We start from the raw sequence: 22204 nt of genomic DNA, 5'->3' as shown, positions 1-22204 counted from the left end.
AAGAAATGACAAACAGGCAGACTTCAAAAAAACCTTGGAAAGACTTGTATGGTCTGATGCTGAGTGAAATGAGCAGAACCAGGAGATTGTTATACACAGTTACAGCCTCATTGTGGGATGACTGACTTTGATAGACTTGGCTCTTCACAGCAACACAAGAACCTAAGACAACTTGAAAAGATTCATGATGGAAATTGCTATCCATACCCAAAAGAAAAAAATATGGAGTCTGAATGCAGATGGGAGCATACTATTTGCTCTCCTTTTCCTTTGTTGTTTGGTTTTATTGCTTCATTCTTGTGGTTCTCCACATTAGCTCTAATTGTTCTTTACATCATGACTAATAGGAAAATATGCTTAACATGAATGTATATATAGAGCCTATATCAGATTGCACACTGTTTTGGGGGAGGTGGGGTGGAGAGAAGTGGGAGGAAGAGAAAATTTAAAATTCAAAATCTTATGGAAGTGAATGTTGAAAACTAAAAATAAATTATTTTTTAAAAAAGAGAGAGAAGATTGCCCTTCCTCCCAACCCCAAGACTTACTTGGATCTGTTCTTTTCATTGCCAAGCCCATTGGTTACAGCCAAACCTAGTGGCCACTGTGGAAGGACCCTTGAGATTAGTATGTCTGTTTTCTATTTGTTACCTTACCAGGCAGATGCACTGGATACAGAGTCAGCCTATTTGCTGAAAGGAGGCAGTCAGCAGCCTGCAGTGAGCCAAAGTCATGCTCACTCCCAGATACCTTTGCTGGTGTTCATTGGCTGACCTTACTGAGCTGTACCCTTCACCTCACCCTGCCCCCTCCAGACTGGCCCAAACCAGCCTTGTGGTCAACTGTCCCTGCAAAAACATCCTGCTTCTGTGTCCACCTGTTCCTGGGAAAGATTGTCCATTCTTTCCCCAAAGCCTCCCTGAACCTCCTTGTTGTGGTTTTCAAGTATGAATCTCCCTTGCCTCTCCTGGGCTGTGGGCTCCTTTGTACCTTGTACTGGGGGTCTCGGCACTAGTGTCTGATTTTCCTCCTAATAAAACTTTTCTGCTTTCAACCCAGCTTGGACTCCTCTGCATTTTGAGAGGTGGGCTTCACCTGATTGACAACACTAACAACAATGGCCAATCCCTTTACTTCAGTACCCTAACTAGATGCTTCCACTACCATAGACTGGGGTGGGGGGGGGGAGGGAACAACACAGTTATTTGTGACACAATTTCAACTTTTTTCCTCGCTTCCAGTAACCCTGCTACATCTCTCTAGTTTCTATAGGTATTCTATCTTCTTTCCCTTTGCCCAAAAGTATATTTTAAATGCATATATATGTATGTGTACATGTATATACATATATATTTTGCATACATATGTAAAGGAGAGAGAGAACATAGACTACAAAAACATGTAGAAATTCGTGAACAAGTGTATTTTAAAATTAGTAAACAGTTCACACTCCTGGGGCCCTCACAGCATCTGCCTCCCGCTGTGGTCAGGATTTCATTTTATTTTAGAGGAATTTCAACAAATTTATCTTATTTGGGCCATGTATTTGTGCACTTCAAAAAGAAGTTAAAGTCTTTATCGTTCCAGTTCAGACAATGTCGGCATCGAGAACTGCATTGTCCAGCAAGATGCCACTGAGTAGCTTGGAAGGAGGAAGACCATTTGAAGGTATGTGTGCATGCCTGAGAACAGTTAGAAATATAGCTCCTACCTTAGGCAGATAAATAACTAGGCTTGGGTGACTTAAAAAATTATACCCAAGTGCTAATGAGAGCTGAACTAGGGATTGATTTAAGGGCTCTGTAGGTTCCTAAATCCTGTGAAATGAGGGGGAGAAGAAAATGGCAAATAACTCCAGTATCTTTGCCCCCCCAAAAACTAAATGGAGGTCACAAAGAGTCAGACATGATGAAAATGGCTAAACTAATGAGAAAATCCTGGGTAGCAAGGTGGCACAATGGATAGAGTGCCAAGCCTGGAGTCAGGAAAACCTAAGTTCAAATCTGGACTCAGAAACTGACTAGGTGTGAGAGCCTGGGAAAGTCCCTTTACCCTGCTTGTCTCAGTTTCCTCATCTACAAAATGAGCTGGAGTGGGAAATGTAAACCACTTCAGTCTTTGCCAAGAAAACCCCAAATGGGGTCATGAAGAGTGAGGCATCACTGGAAAAAAAACAAAAACAAAAACCTGAACAACAGGTTCCTAAATGAGATACAATTAAATTTATTTGATAAAATAAAGTCTTATTTTATTAAATGAGATAATATTTGTAAAGCCTTTAATGGGTCTTTAATAAATGTGTATTCTTTTCCCTCCTCCTTTTCCCTCCTGAAAAGTGGGAATTAGTCTCTTGGGTAGGAGACTACTAAAGGTTTAAAAGACCAGCTCTCTGAAAAAAAAAATGTGTGCCCAACATGCTTAACTTTTATCTGCATTACTCACATTTTCTTCATCACTTTTTAAAGTCTAGACAATCAATGAAACAAACCAAGTCTTGATCTGTAGCGTCTGCTGATTTCAAAGATGTAAAAGTTCATGTGGATAATTTAACAAAATGCCCTTGAAGGAGGTGGCTGCCCCTCGAAGTTAGTAGAGGGGAAAAAGGCCTCATGATCACTGTATCTGAACCTGGGCATTTTGACGAGATCAGTTCTGAAGCCAGAGTGCAGTAAGAACATCAGTTCCAGAACAAACTTTTTTTTTTTTGCCATTTTTCAGTTGTGTCTGACTGTTCTTGACCCCTTTGGGGGTTTTCCTGGCAGAGAGATACTGGAGTAATCTGTCATTTCCTTCTTCAGCTCATTTTATAGGATTTGGCCTATAAAGGACTTAAGGTCCTACTCTACCACTTCATCATAGCATAGAAGGGAGAGGAGCCAAGCCATGATAAGTCCTACCACCTAGCTAATCATCAGCAGGCTGGCTATAGAGTGATTGATTTTTCAGGTCTAGGAACTCATAAGGCCATCTGGTATAGCAAGATTGTAATCTGTATCAGTGCAGGGAGTATCCAGGCCAATGAAATCAGAGATCCTAGAAGTATTGAAGTGATACTTTTTTTGGGGGGGGGATATCATCGTAGGACTCATGCTCAAGGGTACTTCTTCAAGGCCAGCCTTCCAAAAATATAGCTCACAAGTCCCCACCGGTGTGTTTCCAAGTAGCAGTGATCCAGTGTAGACACAAGTGATCCAAAGCAAAGGCATTTACTAAAATGGCACAATAAGAACAGTATCTACAAAATATTCTCACTCAGGAGCCTGGGGTACACTCTCCTACAAATATACATGGCGTCCATGGAAAGAGTGGGCACAGACAGAGTACAATGGTGGCAAGGGATACATATGGGGAATTGAACTCCCTTCCCCACCCCACCCCAACAAATAGTCATATCATCTCTTTAACATTTCTAGTAACAGGGAAGCCAGCAACTCTCTGGGTAGAACTCAATTAAAATATAACTAGAAAATATTTAACAAAATAAAAATACAATAGAATAAAGATAATGTTAACGTGTGGTTTTCTAAATCAATATGTGATAGGCAGGGATCTTTAGGTATAGTTTTCCCTGTTTCTATTTTGAGTTTAACACCCCTGGACTAGATGACCTGTAAGGTTCTTGCCTTAAGACGAAGACAGAAGAAGCCTTAGAGAGTGGTTCTAAAGGTCCAAGTCCACTGCTGCTTCTCAGTTTTAAGTCTGTGACTTTGTGATCCCAATGTATACACTCAGTTTGAGCACCGCTTTTTGATGAAGCCTTTCTCAGGTGCCTTGTATTATACTCAGTGTGTGTGTGTCTGTGTGTGTATTCTGTACATACCTTTATATGTACTGTGGTCTCCTCCATTAAGCTGTGAGTTCCTTGACAGCAGGGACTGTTTTGGGCTTCTCTTTGGGTCCCCCATGTTTAGCACAGTGCCTGGCACATAGTAAGGGCTTAAGAAATACTTGTTGCTTGACTGATTCATTAACTGAACTCGAGAAAGCTGAAGCAGCTTCTTTACCAGGTGCCTCTTACTGTTAGAAAGCCCTTCCTTGTAATGAGCTCTTTGCTCTAGCTGCTGCTGAAAACGTTGAGGACACAGAGGCTTCCACTTTCCCAAGGGAACTTGTGGGGGAAGGGTAGAGGATTTCCCCCGTTCCTCTCTCCTTCTCAAGTGGCTCTTGGATGATTTTAAACTGTTTCCCCACCGAGTTCAGCTCTCATCATTTATTCTCACAGTGCCCTTGGGATGGCAGAATATTGTTGTTGAATCATTTCAATCGTGCCCAACTCTGGTTTTCTTGGTAAAGATACTGGAGGGGTTTGACATTTCCTTCTTCGGCTCATTTTGCAGATGAGGAAACCGAGGCAAACAGGGTTAAGTGACTTGCCCAGGGTCACACAGCCAGTAAGTGTCTGAGGCCACATTTAAACTCAGCTCTTCTTATCCAGGCCCGGAGCTCTATCTACTGCCCTGCTTAGCTGCCCTATGGTGGAATGGGGCAGATATTAATTCCTCTATGGGAGTCGGGATAACTGGGTAAAGAGATGGGCAGGGTCTTGAGTACAGTCACTTAATGAATCGGAGAACCTCAGCCTTCTGGTTCCAAGCCCCAGGTACATCTGTTATCTTCATAAGTTCTGGAGATCCTCCTTCAATGTTAATCCATTTCTCCCATGTTGACACCATACAGAATGTCTTTTCTTTTGTACTTTTTCAGTCTCTCTGCTTTCAGTCCTACCCCTTTTTTTCCTACTAAGTTACTGATCCTCCCCTTCACACACTCTAAGTTCCAGACAAACTGACTAGGCTGATTCTTATTCCCCACACGTAGCAATCTGTATCCCACCACTACACTTTGTTACAGGTACAGATTTTGAGTCATTCCTACAATTTCCTCCCTCCCCAACTCTGCCTCTTGGGATTGATTACTGGTTCCATTCAGGGCTTAGCTCAAGTGCCAGATCCTAAACAAGGCATATCTCCTGATGTGCTATTGTTAACAATCCCTGAATGTGCTTTGTATTTACATTATTTGTATATATTTATGTTGTTTCCCTCTAATTGAATACAGAGTCTGTTGGGTTTTTTTTTTTGTATCCCCAGCACCTATCACAATGTAGGAGCTTAATAAATGCTTTTTTACATTATCACAGAATCACAGAATTTTGAATTGGAAGGTGCCTAAGTGACCATCTAGTCCAATCCATACCCAAAAAGGAATCCCACCAACACATATCTTACAGGTACTTATCCAGCCTCTGCTTGAAGACCTCCAAAGAGGGGGAACTAATTAGCCCTTTAGGAACTCTATTCTACTTTTGGACAGTTCTTAGGGGTGTGCTAATAACAACCAGCTCTCCAAAAAAGGCTTGATACTCTTTTAAAGTTTAATCTTCATTATTACTATTTTCTCCATTAGTTTCTTAAGTCTAGACAATCAACAAGACATTAACTCAAACCCTGATTTGTAGTGTTTGCCTGATTTCCAAGGTATAAATGCTCACACCTAACATTTAACTATTGGCTCTTAGGAATGAGTGGAAGCTGGCTCCAGTATATCCCTAGCTAATAATGCTAATAAGCATTTATTAAGTGCTGGGAATACAAAAAAAGCAAAAAGTTAGAAGGTCCCCGCCCTTAAGGAAGATAAGTTGGGAATTTTTTCCCGACATTGAACCTAAATCTGTTCCTTGGCCATGTCTCCCCACTGCTCCTGATTCTGCCCTTATGCATCAAACAGAACAAGCCTAATCCTTCTTTCCCATGATAGCCTTTCAAATATTTAGAGGCAGCCACCATGATCCCCCTTAGTCTTATTCTTCTGCAGGCTAAACTATCCCCTGTTCTTTCCACTGAAGATTTGAAAAAGTTCCTTTCAAGCCATATCTGTCATTTCCCTCTCTAGATTTCAGTCTCTAGATTGACTGAATCAGCTCAGAAAGTGAAAAGAGACCAAAGTCGTGGAGGAGGAGGAGGGAAAGGAGGGGAAGGGGGAGAAAGAGGGGGAGGGGAAGGGAGAAGAAGGGGGAAAGAGAGGGGGAAGAGGGAGGAGAGGAGGATGGGGAAGGGGGAACCAGAGTGGGAAAAGGAGGAGGAGAGGGAAGAGGAAAGAAAGGACTAGAGGGGCTAGTAATGTCATGGGGAAAGGAGAAATCAGCTCTATGGGAAAAATATGGCTCCTGGCTTCCCTTGCCTCATTCAACTTAAATGCCACCTTCCGCAGGAGGCCTTTCCTGGTTTCTACTCCCCAGTCCCTCCCGTGATATCTTCTCTCTGAGACTACCTCCTATTTACACTGTACGTCTACAGCTTCGGGGAAGCTAGGTGGCACCGTAGAGGACCAGAGAGTGGAAGATCTGATTTCAAATTCAGCCTCAGACACTTACTAGTTGAGTGATCCTGGGCAAATCACTTAGCCCATATTTGCCTCAGTTTCCACATCTGCAAAATGGGAAATAATAGCACCTGTCTCCCAGGGTTGTTGTGAGGACCAAATGAGATATTTGTAAAGTGTTCAGCACAGCACCTGGCACATGGTAGGCACTATATAAATGTTAGCTATTATTTTTATTAGCTATTACATCTTGTATATACATAGTTGTTGAACTCCTTGAGGGCAGGGACCCTGGTTTTGTTTTTGTTTTTGTTTTTATTTTGCCTTTATTTGCATCCCCATGACTGAGCACAGTGCCTGGCACATTGTTTGTGCTTAAATACAGGCTGGTTGATGGACTGACTGGGTCAAGTAGAGAAAGAATAGGGGAGCAGGGGGTGAAGAATTCAGGAAGTATATGGGGCATTAACATTGGAAAGCCATCACTTCACTGGCTCTTCCCTTCCAACCACTTTTTGTTTGGCCTTGGACCTTGTCTGAGCTCCTTCCTTCCCTTGCTGTCTGAGGTCAGAGCTTGGCATGGGCAGCTATTGGCCTGGATGCTCAGGGTGAGGGAAGATGGTGGGGGAGGAGAGAAAGGAGTGAGCCTGCAGGCTGCTGTTCTCACCCTCATTAGATGGGTGGTTTGTAGGTGATGAATCCTTTAGAGAAAAAAATACCAGAAGGAATTGTCATCATCAAAGGAGACTGACTCCTTTGCCAGCAAAGAGGTAGCTGGGGTATCATAGGTTCCGGACCTTGTGCCGAGGCCCACATGGCTTAGTTCCTATTCATAGTCAGTTATTAGCCTGTAGCAGCAAATCTCAGCTCCACATGACTTTTTTTTTGCTTAATATGCAGCCCTCTTTCCTTTGGGTGTGATAGCAGAAATGATCTCTTCTTGGCTTCTTATGTACCGCTGGAGAATCTTGGGGCCACCAGCTTCCCCTCGGCTTCTCAGACATATCTGTGACTATCACCTGAATACATCCCTTCAGATTCAGGAAAGAGGGCTGCTTCTGGGTTCACTGGGCTCACTAATAGGATACAATAGCTGAAGAAGGGGAATTCTCCCAGAGGATGTTGTTGTTGTGCCACTGGCCCCAGATGGCTCTGGAGGAGAACAGTGAGGCTGGTGGCTTTGCACAGCCCTTCCTCACTTAAATCCACTTCACTTGCAAGTCATGGCATCACCTCTCTGATGTCTTGGTCCTCTTAGAGAAGGAAGGACAAACAACAACAACAGGATATACTAGTCGAGGAAGGGGAATTCTAGCTTTAGTAGAAAGCACTAAGGGCAACCTCTGAACCCAGGGTATAAAGCCTAGCCTGGATGGTGGTGTAGTTATTACTGACTTCCATCCTGATTTCTATGAACAGTGCCTGGAGAATTTACAAATTATCATTTTTTTCATGACCAATTCAATTTGACTCAATTCATAGGATCATAAATTTGAAGTTGGAAGGGTCTTAGAAGTCATATGCTCCAGTCAGATAAAGAGCTGAGTCTGAAAGACAGAGACTTGTTCAAGCTCTCACAAGTCCACATATGGTAGCAGTTTTCAAGTACTTTCTTTGGCAGACTGGGTGTAGAGTGTTCATCTTCCCTCGGGTTGGGAAGGAGGTATGCTGCTTTCTGCCTGATAGCTTACTTCTCTTCCATCTTTCTTTTGTGTGATGTCTTCTTCCATTAGAATGTAAGCTTCTGGAGGGCAGGGACTGTTTGTCTACTATTCCTGGTGTTTAGCACAGTGCCCAGTGCAGAGAAGGACTTTATAAGTGCTTGTTGACTATATGTCCCCACCACCTCTTCTCTGTCATGCTGCCCACTGCTAGAATGTCTTTGCTTTTGCAGCTAGGTGACATAGTGGATAGAGAGTACAGGATTTAGAGTTGAGAAGACCCAAGTTCAAATAACGCTTCAGACATTTACTTAGCAGTGTGATTCTAGGCAAGTCACTTAACCTCTCTCAGTCTCAGTTTCCCCATTTGTAAAACAAGTGAACAAAATCACAGGCTTATTTTGAGGATCAGAGGTAACTTATAAAAAATGCCTTGCCAACTTTAAAGCATTATATACATGCCAATTATTGATATTAGTTATTCTAAAAAGTGATGCTAAAAGTAGCTGCTAAAAAACAGGATACAGTACCTGACCTGGAATCAGGAAGACTCATTTTCCTGAGTTCAAATCTGGCCTCACACACTTACTAGCTATACAACCCTAGGCCAGACACTTAACTCTGTTTGCCTCAGTTTTCTCATCTGTAAAATGAGCTGGAGAAAGAAATGGCCAATCACTCCAGTATCTTTGCCAAGAAAACCCCAGATGGGGTCACAGAGAGTCAGAAACGACTGAACAACAAATTAAGTCCACTAATTTGTGCCACCGTCGAATACAGAGTTATAAATTCCAGACCCCATGGACTAGAGCTGAACCATTATTATGATCCATTGTAAGCATTTCTTATGTTTCAGAATGCTATGGCTGGAAGCCCCCTGAATGATCACCTATTTTAATCCTCTTAATTTATAGATGAGGTCACTAAAGACCCCAGAGGGGAAGTGACTTTGTGAAGGTCAGACAGCCAGTTAGCAGTGGTTTCACAACTCTCTCTGTCTAGTTTGCTTTCTTATGTCTGTATCTGTATCTCAGTAGACATATATGTGTATCTACCTATATATACCTATATATGTAAGAGATGTTGTGAAGAGAAGAACAAGATTTGGGTATGTCAGGTGAATGTGAGTGAAGAGATAAGGATGACACTGAAGGTGTGAATCTGGGTGACCAGGAAAATGGTGGCCTCAGCCACTTACTAGCTATACAACTCTAGGCAAATCACTTAACTCTGTTTGCCTCAGTTTCCTCATCTGTAAAATGAACTGGAGAAGGAAATAGCAAACCACTCCAGCATCTTTGCCAAGAAAACCCCAAATGGGGGCATGAAGAGTCCGACATGGCTGAAATGACTGAACAGCAATGATAAAACATGACCTCCAGTTCAAGATGGCTAAATGTCAGCTGGTGAATGAAACTGGAGGCAAGGAGAGAGGTTAGGGCTGAAATGAAGAGTTGGATTAGACAGTCTCCCAGGTTCATTCCAGCCCTAAATCCTATGGTTTAAGTAGGTTTAAATCTGGTTCGTGGAGACTTATGGGGTCCCTGACTGAGAACTCAGATAACAAATCAGGTCTTTTGACTCTTAGCCCAATTCTTTTCCCATTAGACCAGATTTAAAAATTAATTAGTACAAAAGTTAATTAGTTAATTAGCTTAAGCCTGAAATTTTTCCATTGGCTTTGTATACTTTGACTATTACCATTGTCCAGTTATTCCTTCCTGGTCATTCCCTTTATTCAGACCATCAGTTGATTTCCCTTGTGTCCTGAACTGCTAGCATGCACTGACTTTCAAGATCATTCAGTCCCATCCCAATTATACCATCTGTCACACTGCTTACCCATCAGACTCACTTACCGGGCGAGGGCGAGTCTCCCGAAGGAAGGATTTGAGGTCTCCTCCAGCCATCAGCTCTAGGAGGATAAATCGGGGCAGGGCCTGCAGGCTCACCCCAATACAGCGAACAATGTTCTGGTGGTTGAATTTGCTGCAGAAGAAAAAGAAGGGAGTGTCAAAAATTAGCTGTGACAAAATAGAGACTTGTTCAGCTGTCTAACTGCACTCATTAACAGGTCTCAGTTTGACTGAGGCAACGCCCATTCAGTAACTAGCCATTTGCTCTACTCTTCCTCATCCCATTCAGAGTTCTTCCTGAGAAATCATTTACAAACTGAAAGAACAGGAAAGCTCATCTTTCTTTTTTTGTTTGTGAGCACATAGACTTGACTTAGCTTTATAACCCAATATTTCAAGCTTCTCATATCGATCAGCTTGAAACATCCTAATATTTTTGAAAAACAGACCACATTTATAATTAAAGCAATTAAAAAATTTAAAATACAATGGTTGCTTTGTTAAAATAATTATACATTTGTTAAAGAGACATCTCTAGAATACATAAAACTGGTCGCCTTTTGGGCAACAGTAGCCCAGGTAAGGTCCTGCTAGAGTCAGCTGGTTGGAGTAATTTTAGGGTTCCAGAGGACCCCAAGAACCACAGGGCACTTGGGATGCTTGGTTTAGATAATGGCCTTTTTAATACATTGTCATGTATTTAGAAGTAACCTTGAGAGATCAATCTAGTTAATGCCGTACCTCAACTTTCCCACCCATATAAAAGTCTACTATGACCCCAAAATGTCTACTATATTGAGTCTGATGAAGGGATGAGGGATCTTTCCCCAGATTACTGGGAATTTTCAAGATCATAGAAAAGTAGAAGGGGACAGAAGTGGCATGCAGGGACATGGTAGCTTCTCTCTATCAATAGGAACTGGTGGCTGGCTGTTCAGGTCATAACACTACTGGAATTTCTTCCCGTTTCCCTGGGGACAGTTTTACTGTGGTCAGAGGTTCTAAACTTTAGTGGAAGAGTAGACTCAGAGGATGTGAAGATCACCTTCCCTTTGAGACTTCCCCATTCCATGAGTGCTCTGCACTCAGTGGAAGATGGGTGGCTTTACCTAATGATCAATGCTTCCATGAGGAAATCCAGCTCATCCTGTTCTGAACACACCTCTGGAAGCGTCTGGATGCAGACATAGAAAGAGTGAGAGAAGAGAGAAGGGAAAAGCTATAAGTCAGGATGCATGACGGATGGTATACTTTTCAGAAGTAGTGACTCAGACCTTGTTACCCCAGGTCATGTGGGAATATTGGTTATTCCTACCTTAACTGCCACCTGCAGGGGGCTGGGGTCACTGGGGCTTCCAGACACTTGTCCTTCATACACCTCCCCAAAGGCACCATGGCCCAGACCCCTGGACAAACCAGAAGAAAGGGTGAGATGAACTAGGGGCAGGTTGGTGGTAGATTCACAGGTGGTGTGCAAGCCCCCTTCACAGGCTTAAGCAGTTGGTTATAACATGATTATCCAGTAACTGTTTTTCTGGAATATATAATGTATAGTATTAAAGGATTTAGGATGGACCAGACAAGCAATAGGGCAGCTAGGTGGCACAGTGGATAGAGCACTGGACCTGGAGTCAGGAAGACCTGAGTTCAAACCTGGCCTCAGACACTTAGTAGCTGTGTGATCCTGGGCAAGTCACTTAATCCTGTTTGCTTCAGTTTCCTTATCTGCAAAATGAGCTGGAGAAGGAAATGGCAAACCACTCCAGTATCTTTGCCAAGAATACCCAGCTGGGGTCATGAAGAGTTGACTGAACAACAACAAAGATAAGCAGTAGCTGTTTAATGATGAAATTTTACAGAAAATCATCAATGAACCCATCTCTTAACATCTAGATTTGCAAAAGATTGAAGAGATAATCTTGGTTTTAACAAAAACAGATCCTTCTATAGGCATGAAAAAAGGTTTGCTTCTTTTGAATACATTCATTCCAACTGAGAAATCATTGTGAATTGAAAAAGCAGGAAAGCTCCTCTTTCTTTTCAAATGTATTTATGTGTGAGAAGACTTGAGTTACTTCATAACAAGCTTCTCATGTTGACTAGCTTGAAATACTATTTTAAAAAGTCATACATTTCACATTTGTTATTGAAAGTTAAAAAAAATTTTTTGTTAAAAGTACACATAATTTTTTGAAGAAAAATTGGTAGAATAATTACATTTTTAAAGTTAAATAAAAGAAAATGTTGTTTGTTTTTCACAGATCCCAGAATCTCCGAATTGGAAGGAACTTTACAGGCCACATCCCATACCTGAACAAGAATCCTTTCTACATCATACCTGACATGTGGTTATTCAGCCTTGAAATTACCTTTTCCACTTCCTGCCTTAAACTGACACTGGGCCTTGTGGATTGGGACAGCAGGGACAGGCTTCCATGACCCCATCTCTGAGCCTGGCTTTCCTCAGAGGATCATGGGGTTTAGAGCTAGACAAGGTTTTAAAACCACCTCTGGTATAACCCCTTCATTTTCAAGATGAGAGAACTGAGGCCCAGAAAGGCTGACTTGCCCAATATCACAAAGGATTTGAACCCAGGTCCACCAGACTGCCCACCATATCAGTAATATTGATAACAGATGCTGTCTTCCTAATAATATTGCAGGATAAAAATTTCTCCCCAGATATCATTGTGAAGTCAGAACTAATTTACCTCTCAATGACTTGAAAGTTATCTGCTCTTATTGGCTTTGGTAAGTATAATAACCAAATGTTCATTCAATTTGCTGATATAAAGTGAAAATCAAGAACTCCTTTAAAATGTGTAGTGAAAACAGTCTAAAAATGAAATCTCTGGCTTTCTTTAGAATTGTGAAGTGTGTGCTGTAAATTATAATAAAGCAGCAGAAGTATATTTTTTAACAGAAAGAATGATTAGATGAAATCCTTCCCTCCTGTAGAGGCTGTGTGAGATGCTCTGAGGAAAGAGCCTAATCATCTCTTAGAAAAACTTCCTAAAATGAGGGGGCTTGATTAGATTACTCCCACCTGACTTTCCTGCCAGGTCTAAGTCATTGGGAATGTGAGAGCTCAATCCTGTTGGCAGTCAACATCAGACCAATTCCGTTGAAAGTCTTCAGTTCCATGACATACACAGGATCTTAGATTCAGCACTGAAGAGTATCATAGAAGGCACTGAATTCAACCCCCTAATTTTACAAATGAACAAACTGAGGCACAGAGAAATTACCCAGAGTCACATAAAGAGTAAGCATCTGAACTGGGATTTGATCCCAAGTCTTCTTGACTTCAAGTCCAGAACTCTAGAGCTAGAAAGAACCACAGGGATCATTTAATCCAGCTTTTGCATTTTACAGATGAAAACCAAGGCTTAGAGTTGATAAGTGACTTGCTCACGGTCGCATAGGTAGTAACTAGCAGAACTGGGATTTGAACCCAGGTTTTCTGACTCTTTCTGCTATCTTGAGCTCTGCCATCTTGGATGCTGCCACCCTCGTCTTGGACTCCAGCTGTCAGAGAGAGAGTGGACTGGACTTACCGAATGAGGGAGATGTTTTTCCGAGGCACCTCCTTGAGGTCACTGATGGATGTGGTTTTGCCAGCAAAACAGTAGTTGGGGTTATAGTCGGTCATGATGGTTGAGGTTCTCAGTTTGCTCAGTTTGTACTCGGGGCTCTGCAGTTCCATCTGCATCGCCTGGAGTTCCTGGTGCTTCCTGCGGTACACTGGAGACAGAGAGAAACCCACGCAGCTGGAGGCTTACTGGGCACAGCCCAAGGAACGTCCAAGCTCTAGGGCCATTTCTGATGCATCTTGCTGAGAAGTCTATCACAGACTGACTGCATTAATGTGTTAGTGAGAAGAATGGGAATCTGAACACAGTAGCACCCTGCTGAAATACCCTGAGGAGTATTAAGCTACAAAGCAGCATGGTATCTGTCCACTCTGAGAGCTCTTGATGCTTACTGTGATTTCTCCATTAAAGACCTATTCCAGTGATCCTTTGTGTCATGGAGGAGTCCTTGGGGTTTCAAGGTTATACCAGGGAATCCTAGGTTATGGAAAGTGCTGAAAAAAGGCTACTGTATGGGCCTGATGATGGATAGAATGTGTGTGGCCCTGAGTAAGTCACATAACCTCTTTACCCACCAGAAAAGCTCATGTAATTTTGGGGTGCATGAAGAGGGGTATGATGTTTAAGACCAGGCATTGGTCACATCCCCTCTGGAATATTGTGTTCAATTCTTGGTATCACAGGCTTTCCCCCGACTCTTTAAACATTAAAAACAGTTACCTTTTTGTTTTTATATCACCTTTATTGCTGAATCTATTTCCACCCCACCCCACCCATCTCCTACTGGGTGCTACATATGAAGGACACTGACACATTGAGGAAGATCCAGAGGAGGATAACTGGGTTGGCGAAGAGCCTTGAGGCCATACCATAATGAGAAGATAATGAAGGAACTGGGCATGCTCAGCCTGGAGAAGAGGAGACCCAAGGGGAACATGATAGTGGATTTTTGAGGGAATTCTGGAAGCAAATCACCTGAAAAATGGCCTTGAGTTGGAAAAGACTGATAACTAGTCAGACATTTACCAACAAGTGGTAGGTTGAGGACTGGGCAGAACACAGATCTCTTCCCTCTTCATGAAGAATAATGCTCCGTGATTATAGCTACCAAGCTCCTATAGGGGTGGATGAAGCCCATTCTTGGGTCCTTCTGCCCTCCCACCATCAAGGGTCTCTAAATCACCCTTAGAACATCTCAGAAGCTTCACATTTCATAAGAACAAGGCTTTATGTCTTTGGCAACTCTAGCATGCACACACACACACACACACACACACACACACACACACACACACACACACACACACACACACACCCCTTGCCTCCAGCAGGCCCCAGCACACTCACCAATCATGATGCCAGAGAATGCCAGGACTAGGGCAGCCACCAGGGCAGAGGTCACAACAGACAGTATCAGAGAGAGAGGCAGGTGAGGCTCAGAGGTGGGTGACACTAGGAAACAGATTAAGAGGACGGACTGAGAACTATATACTGCCTCCTCTCTGGAGTTACCCTAAGAGTACTTCTGTCTTCATCCCCCACCCATGGAACATTCTTCACCTCTTCCTTATTCAGCACATTCAGAAGAGGACATTTTCCTCCTTTTATGAGCTCAGAGAGACAGTTTAGGAGCAGAAAGAAAGTTCTCCCACCTATATAAAAACCCCAAACAATCGGTTTTTATCCCTGGAGCAAGTGGCACAAGAAATATGCCCTTACTTCAGTTGGGGGTGGAAGGCCTAGCAGAAACCATCAGCTAACAAAATGCCACCCCTAGGGAGGCCACCATAGTGGGAGACCACCTAGGGTTTAACCACTGAGGGATAAGATGGGGAAGGAAAATACCAATTTCCTATAACTTCCTATTTTAACTAATTATTTATTGCTAGCCAGGTGATAATCTCAGTTGTTTCCATATGACTAAAGTACTGAATATACATTGGACTGCAAGTCAAGACGAGAAACTTCAGTTTGAGACCGAGCTCTGATGCTTACTATTTACATGACTTTGGGCCTCAGTTTCCTTGAATGTAAAATGAGTGAGTGGGACTCAGCAACTTCTAAGGTCCCTCTGAGCATGACTCCTGCTGCAATCCATGATTAGCTAAGGCTTCTCTCCATCCTGTTTTCAAACAGTTGTTTCCATTCTTCCCAGCGGGAAGTGGGGCAAGGAAACAGTGCGGAGGAGTAACCGTGGGACCAGCCCCTCTCCCAGCAGCGTTCCAGGCCCTGGCTTTCTCACCTATGCAGGAGACCCCGTCTTCGGCCAGCACTGTGCCATGCTCGCAGAAACAGATAACTTTGTGGCTCTCTGGGTCAATGTGGCATTCATCCACCTCACAGTGGCTGCAGTTCAAGTAAAGTTTGATGTTCACCTCCCCATGGCCCTCCATCACTGGGGGAACAAGGGAGGGGCAGGAAACACCATCGTCAGCCTGCGCCAGGGAGGACGGCTCTCCCGCCAACCCTTCCGAGCATCTACCAACACCCAGGGGTTCCACTGAGTGGACCTGGGGCTTTCAGCAGCTGTCCTCTTCTCCACAGTGGTTTCTGTGGATTATCTGCACATTGTTTCCTGTGTTCCCCTCAGTAGCATCACTCCATGCAGTGGAGGGCTACATCATTTGAGGGAAAGTAGAAGAGGCATACGTTTGTCTAGGTGGGCTGGTGGGTGGGGAAGGAATCATAGATGTCTTGGTGAGAGTCGAAATGGCTGTGTGTGTGTGTGGTGTGTGTGTGTGTGTGTGTGTGTGTGTGTGTGTATGTACAGAATGTAAGCTCCTTGAGGGCAGAGAATGTTTCACTTTTGGCTTTGTGCCTAGCACAATGTCTGGCATGTACTAATTACTTAATAAATTCTTGCTGGATCTAAGCATTTTGTTTTGTTTTTGCCTCTTTTTGTATATCCAGTGCTTAGCACATTAATGATTGATTGAACTAGCTGGATTGGAGGTGTGGGAGCTTCCTATTTGCAAGTGGATCACTTATCATGTGACCATAGAACCCAATACACCATGGATCTATATTGTCCTGAGGCCCAATCATGGCCTGGCGCTGTAGTCTGGAGGGACCTGACTGCTGCCATCTGGGAGGGAGAGAGGGGGGTACCTTTCAGAGCCGGGGTGTACAGGATGCCCAATGGACTGATGAAGGAGACCCCATCCTCCCCATCCACTTCGGGGTCATTGTTCACAGCTGCATTACCCCCTGTAGCAAACCAGAGAAAAGCTGAACACTGGGTAGGGAATCATGATACACACAAACACAGACATATATACACACATCCATAAGTCACAGCATGCTGGCCAGAGCAAACAGGTGACATCTTTCCCAGGGTCCTGAGGGGAGCTGACATCAGGCAGGGAGTATAGTATAGTATAGTATAGTATAGTATAGTATAGTATAGTATAGTATAGTATAGTATAGTATAGTATAGTATAGTATAGTATAGTATAGTATAGTATAACATACTTATAGTAAGAGGGGGAATCAGAGCAGAGTAAATCTTAGCTCCCAGGGCTTTGGTTCAACATGGTTATGTGCACGGTAATGAAGTTACCTACTTGGGCAGTTCTAAATTTGGGTACCCTGAGTAGAACTTAATCCACTCTGCAGGGTTACTGGCTAGACTGCCATACTTGCTCTTCGGAGCTCTTTCTGGAGCTATAAGCCATCTCTAGGTCATCTAGTCCGATCTTCTCATTTTATATGAGAAAACTGAGGCTCAGAGAGTAAGAGCCTAAATGACTTTCCCAAAGTCACAAGGCAGTAAATGGAAGAGCCAGGATTCAAACTTAGGTCTAGTGACACTAAGTTCAGGCCTCCAACCTGAACGCTCTTTCCACTGTACCATAATTCACTTAGGAGGATTCTGATAAATTCTGGGCTCCCTAGCTGACTTCCCCCTACCTCCAGGCCTTAGCTTGTAACATTCCCATTAGCAGCCTGTGGAAAGAGCATCTCCTGCCCTTTCCCCCAGTGCTCTCTAACCCACCAGCTCAGGGTAGGTAGAGAAGAGTGAGAGGGGAAGTCAAAGAACACTGAGACCACATTGAATTTAGTGTGGCCATCCCTTTTTCCCCAAGGCAAATTTTTTGCTCAGAGATGGGGTTGGGCACATCCTACCACCAACCCCTGCCTGATTTTCTCACCCTCATAGAGCCTGAAGAATGAAAGCATATGGTCAACACAAGCATCTTACATGAAGCATTAAAATTTAAAAAAATCACACAGATATCACAGTGCATGCACATTATTCTAATCTAGGGGGACTATACCACCTCCCCTCCTCTTGGACCATCAATCCTAGGCTGGTCTTGGGCAAGACCAAGAGGAGGGCAGCTAGGTCAATGGCCTGTTGCTGCCTGCTGATGAGACCAGAGGGCCTGGGGAATGGCGTGACCCAAATTCCCCTCGAGCATCAGCATGGAGAGTGGCTTCTCTTTGGCCCCAGAGTGGGGCTATGATGTGACAAGTGAGTGGGGCCAGTCCAATGACTGGAGGGGTGGAAAAATCACCAATCCATCCCTTAGGGGGAGTGGTCTTGGCTTCGAAGCAAGCATGGCCATCCAGAAGGAGGCACTGTGCTGGGCAGAAGCTGCTACCAGCCATCACCCCCGAAGGAGTTCAGTCTCTAAGGTTTTCAATCTGGCACCACATTGGGGTGCTCAGAGAATGATCTGGGAGAGGTCATAGCCTCTTTTCTTCCAGCAAGGATGGCATGTGGGTGGGGAGGGAAGGGGATCAAGAATCACAGTGAGATCTTGATGCTGTCCTGGCGGAGGCTTGAGGCCAGATGGCAGCGCGCCAGCTGCCACCGTGCCCACCTCATGCACATTCTCCCAGCCCAGCTAAGGGGGAAGGGGAGGGCCATGACATCACAAGGTAGGGTCAGGGAAGGAAAAAAGAGGGAAAAGGGTTTTGGAATGGGGAAGAGAAGGGACGGGGGAAACGGGGCTTAGAGCCTGCCTGACTTCTATAACTAAAAGAGGGAAACTGACACCTTGAACGCGAAGCATCTTTACCTATGTATCCTCCGCCTCCTCCACCTGAGGAGCACCCCCCTCCACCCCCTCCGAAACCCCCTCTTGTCTCCCACCCCCACTTCTTCATGGCCTGGGGGCAGGAATGTCCTCCTGTAGCACCTTCCAGCAAAGATTTTCCCGACCAAAGCAAGGAAGTGTTATCATTCCAGCCACCTCCACCACCTGCAGAGGAGAAAAGGAGAAAGCAACCCCAGGGTGAGGAGAGCCCAGGAAGTGAAATTGGTGGAAAAAGCTGGAGTCCATGGAGTCTGAGAGTGGGCAGACAGGTGGACTTGAAACCAGGAATCCAGTCCCTCTTCAAATACTTCCTAGCTCTATGACTCTAGGCAAGTCACTTAGACCACTGCCTGCCTCACTTTCCTCATCTGTAAAATGAGGATACTAGCAGCATCTCCCTTCCAGGGTTGTTATGAAGCTCAAATGAGATGATGTAGAGCAGCCAGGCATGAAGTCAGGAAGACTCATTTTCCTGAGTTCAAACCTGGCCTCAGACCCTCACTAGCTGTGTGACCCTGGGCAAGTCACTTAACCGTTTGCCTCAGTTTCCTTATCTGTAAAATGAGCTGGAGAAGGAAATGGCAAACTACTCCAGTATCTATGCCAAGAAAACTCCAAATGGGGTCAGGAGGAATCAGACACAACTGCAATGACTGAACAACAACCCATGAAAGACTTAGCAAACCTTAACAGTGCTATTAGGATTTGAGTGACTTCGCCTCATACTCCCCTCCCCAGGGCATCTGCTGTGGAACTGGTGGCCTCCAGTTTCCCCAAATGGAGATGGAGGGAGGTGATGTTTGTTGGGTTGGTCTGTTCCTGCTCTGCCTGGATCAATCCCTTTCCCTCTAGCCTCAGAGGCAGCTGTCCCCTGAGTATATGTGCAAGTGCACTCATGTGTAGACGTGGAAGTATAGATGAGCATGAATCTGTGATTCGGGAGCTTTGGAGTTGACTAAGTTTATTTCATTCTCATCTCCCTGTCCCTATCAACTCCCAGATCTTGGCTCTTTAATCCCACTCCTCCCATCCCCACCCCCACGAGGCACTGGCATGACTTAGTCTTCAAGGAGAACAAAGGTCAAAGGGCCAGCTTGGGCTGAGCGCTAACAATCCAGCTATGTGACCTTGAGCCGGTCCTTTCCTTTCTCTAGGACTCAGTTGCTTCATTTGTAAATAAGGAGGTAGGGGAGAGTCAAACTAGATAATGCCTGAAGTCGCTTCCAGCTTCAACAATCTTTGAATCTAAGAATCTACAATCCTGACCTGCCTGTCCCAAGTTGAGGCTGGTCTCTGTGAGTGGATGGAAGGGAGATGTGAAGACACAGCTTCAACAGAAAGCTGTGTTCCACTGACACCTCGAGCCTCTGGGGTCGGTAATTTCTGGGGTTACCAGGAAGATGACCTGAGCAAGTGATCTGGGAACTCACAGAAGAGGAAACTCTATTAACTAATGAAGGTTGGCACCTTCTCTGTAATTATAGTCTTAGTGACCTGGAGACACTGAGACATTAAATGACTTGACCTGAATGGAGGCATGGCTAGTTATGAGGCTAGGTCTCTTTCTGCTTTGCCTTTTTAGGGTACAGACAACTGCAAGATCCCATGAGTGCCTTTGAATGTATTTCTTAAATAGAGGCAACTATTACTGACTCTAAGGCATCGTAAGCCTTTTCTGTCAATATAGTTGATCTTTCCTGCTAAGGCTGGGACTAGCCACTGTTTCTCATGGCATTTTCTTTCCTTTTTTAAAATTTACTTTATTCTGAACTTAAGAAATAAAACAAGCATTTCCATAACATTGTAGACTAGGAAAAAAGATGATTGTACATGAAACTGCAAATCTATTTTATTTATATTTATTAATTAATATATTTATTATTTATAATATAATAACTATAGCATGATATATTTATTAATATTAATATTTATTTATTTAGAACTGCTATTCCTTTTAAACATATAATAAATTTATCATGTAACCTTTTCTTTTTTTTTCCTTTCATGGCATTTTCAACAGATTTCTCATCATCCCCCCCCCCCACCTCATCCCAAGCCTTCCCAATGAATGTAAGGACACAACACCTGCTCTTGTGGATAGCAGGCTGGGGACAGGAGATTCATAGAAGAACAGGAGTTCATGAGTCAAGTCCCTGAAGGTGTGATGGGCCAGTGGGCCAGTGAGTATATACTTCAGTCATGGGACAGCAGCAGCTTGGCAAAACAGAATCAGAAGTGGGTTCCTATATCTCACCTGTGTCTGGCCTCACCTACCAATGCCTGCTCAGTACCTTGGGGCTCTCCCCAAACTCCTGAACCCAGGTCTTCCCTCCTTGCCTCTGTCTGTCAAGCTCTATGTCTCTTCCTAGCTGTAAGTCTACCAAGGGTCAATAGCAGTGACTGGTGCCAGGGAAAAGCAATGACTTGGGGCCACGGAGGGTTCAGAAGACCTGGATGTGAATCCTGGTTCTGCCACTTGCTACCAATATGATCGTGGGCAAGTCACCTAATCCTTCTGGCCCTCAGCTTCCTCTTTATTGGATTAGGTGGGGTCCCTTCCCACTCTAAAATGATCATCCTGGTAACTTTCTCAAGCTCCTTATGCTATCTTTGTGCATTTCTGATCTGAAAGAAAGCCAATTTGCCAGGTTCTTTTTGTTTTCGTGAATTAATCTAACACCTGACTGAAATATTACCTAAATATTCTCTCCCAGACTGAGCACTGAGATTTTTTTGAAAAGCAATACAAAATAAATGTCCCAAGGTCTTTTTTTCCCTCCTTCCTATAACTGCTGACTCCAGAGGAAAGTGTTCGGCAGAAATCAGCCCAGGCTTCTTGTTTGACTTCTGTGGCTCTGGGTCAGTGAGATCAGCTTTCTGGTTGATGGGGATTGGGTGGTGGATGTCAGGGAGACAGAGATTGCAGGACAGAGCGGGCAGAAGGCCTTGCTCTCCTGTATACTCTCCATTCTCTGCCATAGGCCTCCGTTTCTCCCAAGGACAAGAGAACACAGGATTTCTAAGGAGCTTCCCATTCTTCTTTTGGATGCAAATCCAGGGTGGTGGTGGGGCTGGTCTTGGGAAAATATTAGTTCAGGGTGACTTTTTCTCACTCTGAATCAGAGAGTCTAGATTTGATTTCCAATTTCCTTGGAGAGTTTCTGTGACTCAGAACAAGTCAAAATGCAACCATGCCACATAGGGAATAATAAAGTAGCTTGAAATAGCAGGAGTCCCATTTGGATTTGTACGTGCAGATAGCATGGCATACTGGTAAAAGCATGGGACTGGAAGATAGAAGACCTAAACTCAAATACCAACTCTGCCTCCTATCAGCTGCATGACACTGGGCAAATCTTTCCTCTCTTGGGACTTCAGTTTTGTCACCTGCAAAATCTGGAGAGCAGTACTTGGCCTAAGTATCTCACAGCAGTGTTGTGTTTTGGGGAGGGTTTTGCTGGATGTCTGTGATCTCCTGTGTTGTTTGTGTCCTTGGGGAAATCTTGTGCATTAGATGATGCTGCCTGATGTCTTGGCAAAGATAATATGGGAAGATCAGGCAATTACAATTCTGTGTCACAGTCAGTAAAAGCTCAGGTCTTGATATTTTTTTAAATACGCTTACATCTGAGATGGCTTTGCAGTCAGACATCATGGGACCCTTACAAGAACTCTCCAAATCTTAAAATGTATTTTCAATATAAGTTATTATTATTATGACCATAAAATAA

At 43.9% G+C, this 22204-nt stretch overlaps 1 protein-coding gene across 1 annotated transcript in view; it reads right to left on the bottom strand.

Annotated features, from left to right (window-relative positions):
* The window catches only part of ALK (ALK receptor tyrosine kinase), a 1019362-nt gene that overhangs the window by 33341 nt on the left and 963817 nt on the right, over nucleotides 1–22204 (bottom strand). The window contains 8 exon segments of the mRNA XM_020983767.2: nucleotides 9842–9971; nucleotides 10948–11012; nucleotides 11154–11244; nucleotides 13396–13582; nucleotides 14779–14883; nucleotides 15674–15826; nucleotides 16540–16638; nucleotides 18456–18638. Of these exon segments, the coding sequence (XP_020839426.1) occupies nucleotides 9842–9971; nucleotides 10948–11012; nucleotides 11154–11244; nucleotides 13396–13582; nucleotides 14779–14883; nucleotides 15674–15826; nucleotides 16540–16638; nucleotides 18456–18638 (1013 nt within the window).

This window comes from Phascolarctos cinereus, unplaced genomic scaffold (assembly GCF_003287225.1).
Source record: "Phascolarctos cinereus isolate Bilbo 61053 unplaced genomic scaffold, phaCin_HiC Scaffold_2;HRSCAF=192, whole genome shotgun sequence".
NCBI classification, from domain to species: Eukaryota; Metazoa; Chordata; class Mammalia; order Diprotodontia; family Phascolarctidae; genus Phascolarctos; species Phascolarctos cinereus.
Note: the sequence above shows the minus strand (reverse complement) of the source record. Positions and strands in the feature narration are given on the sequence as shown.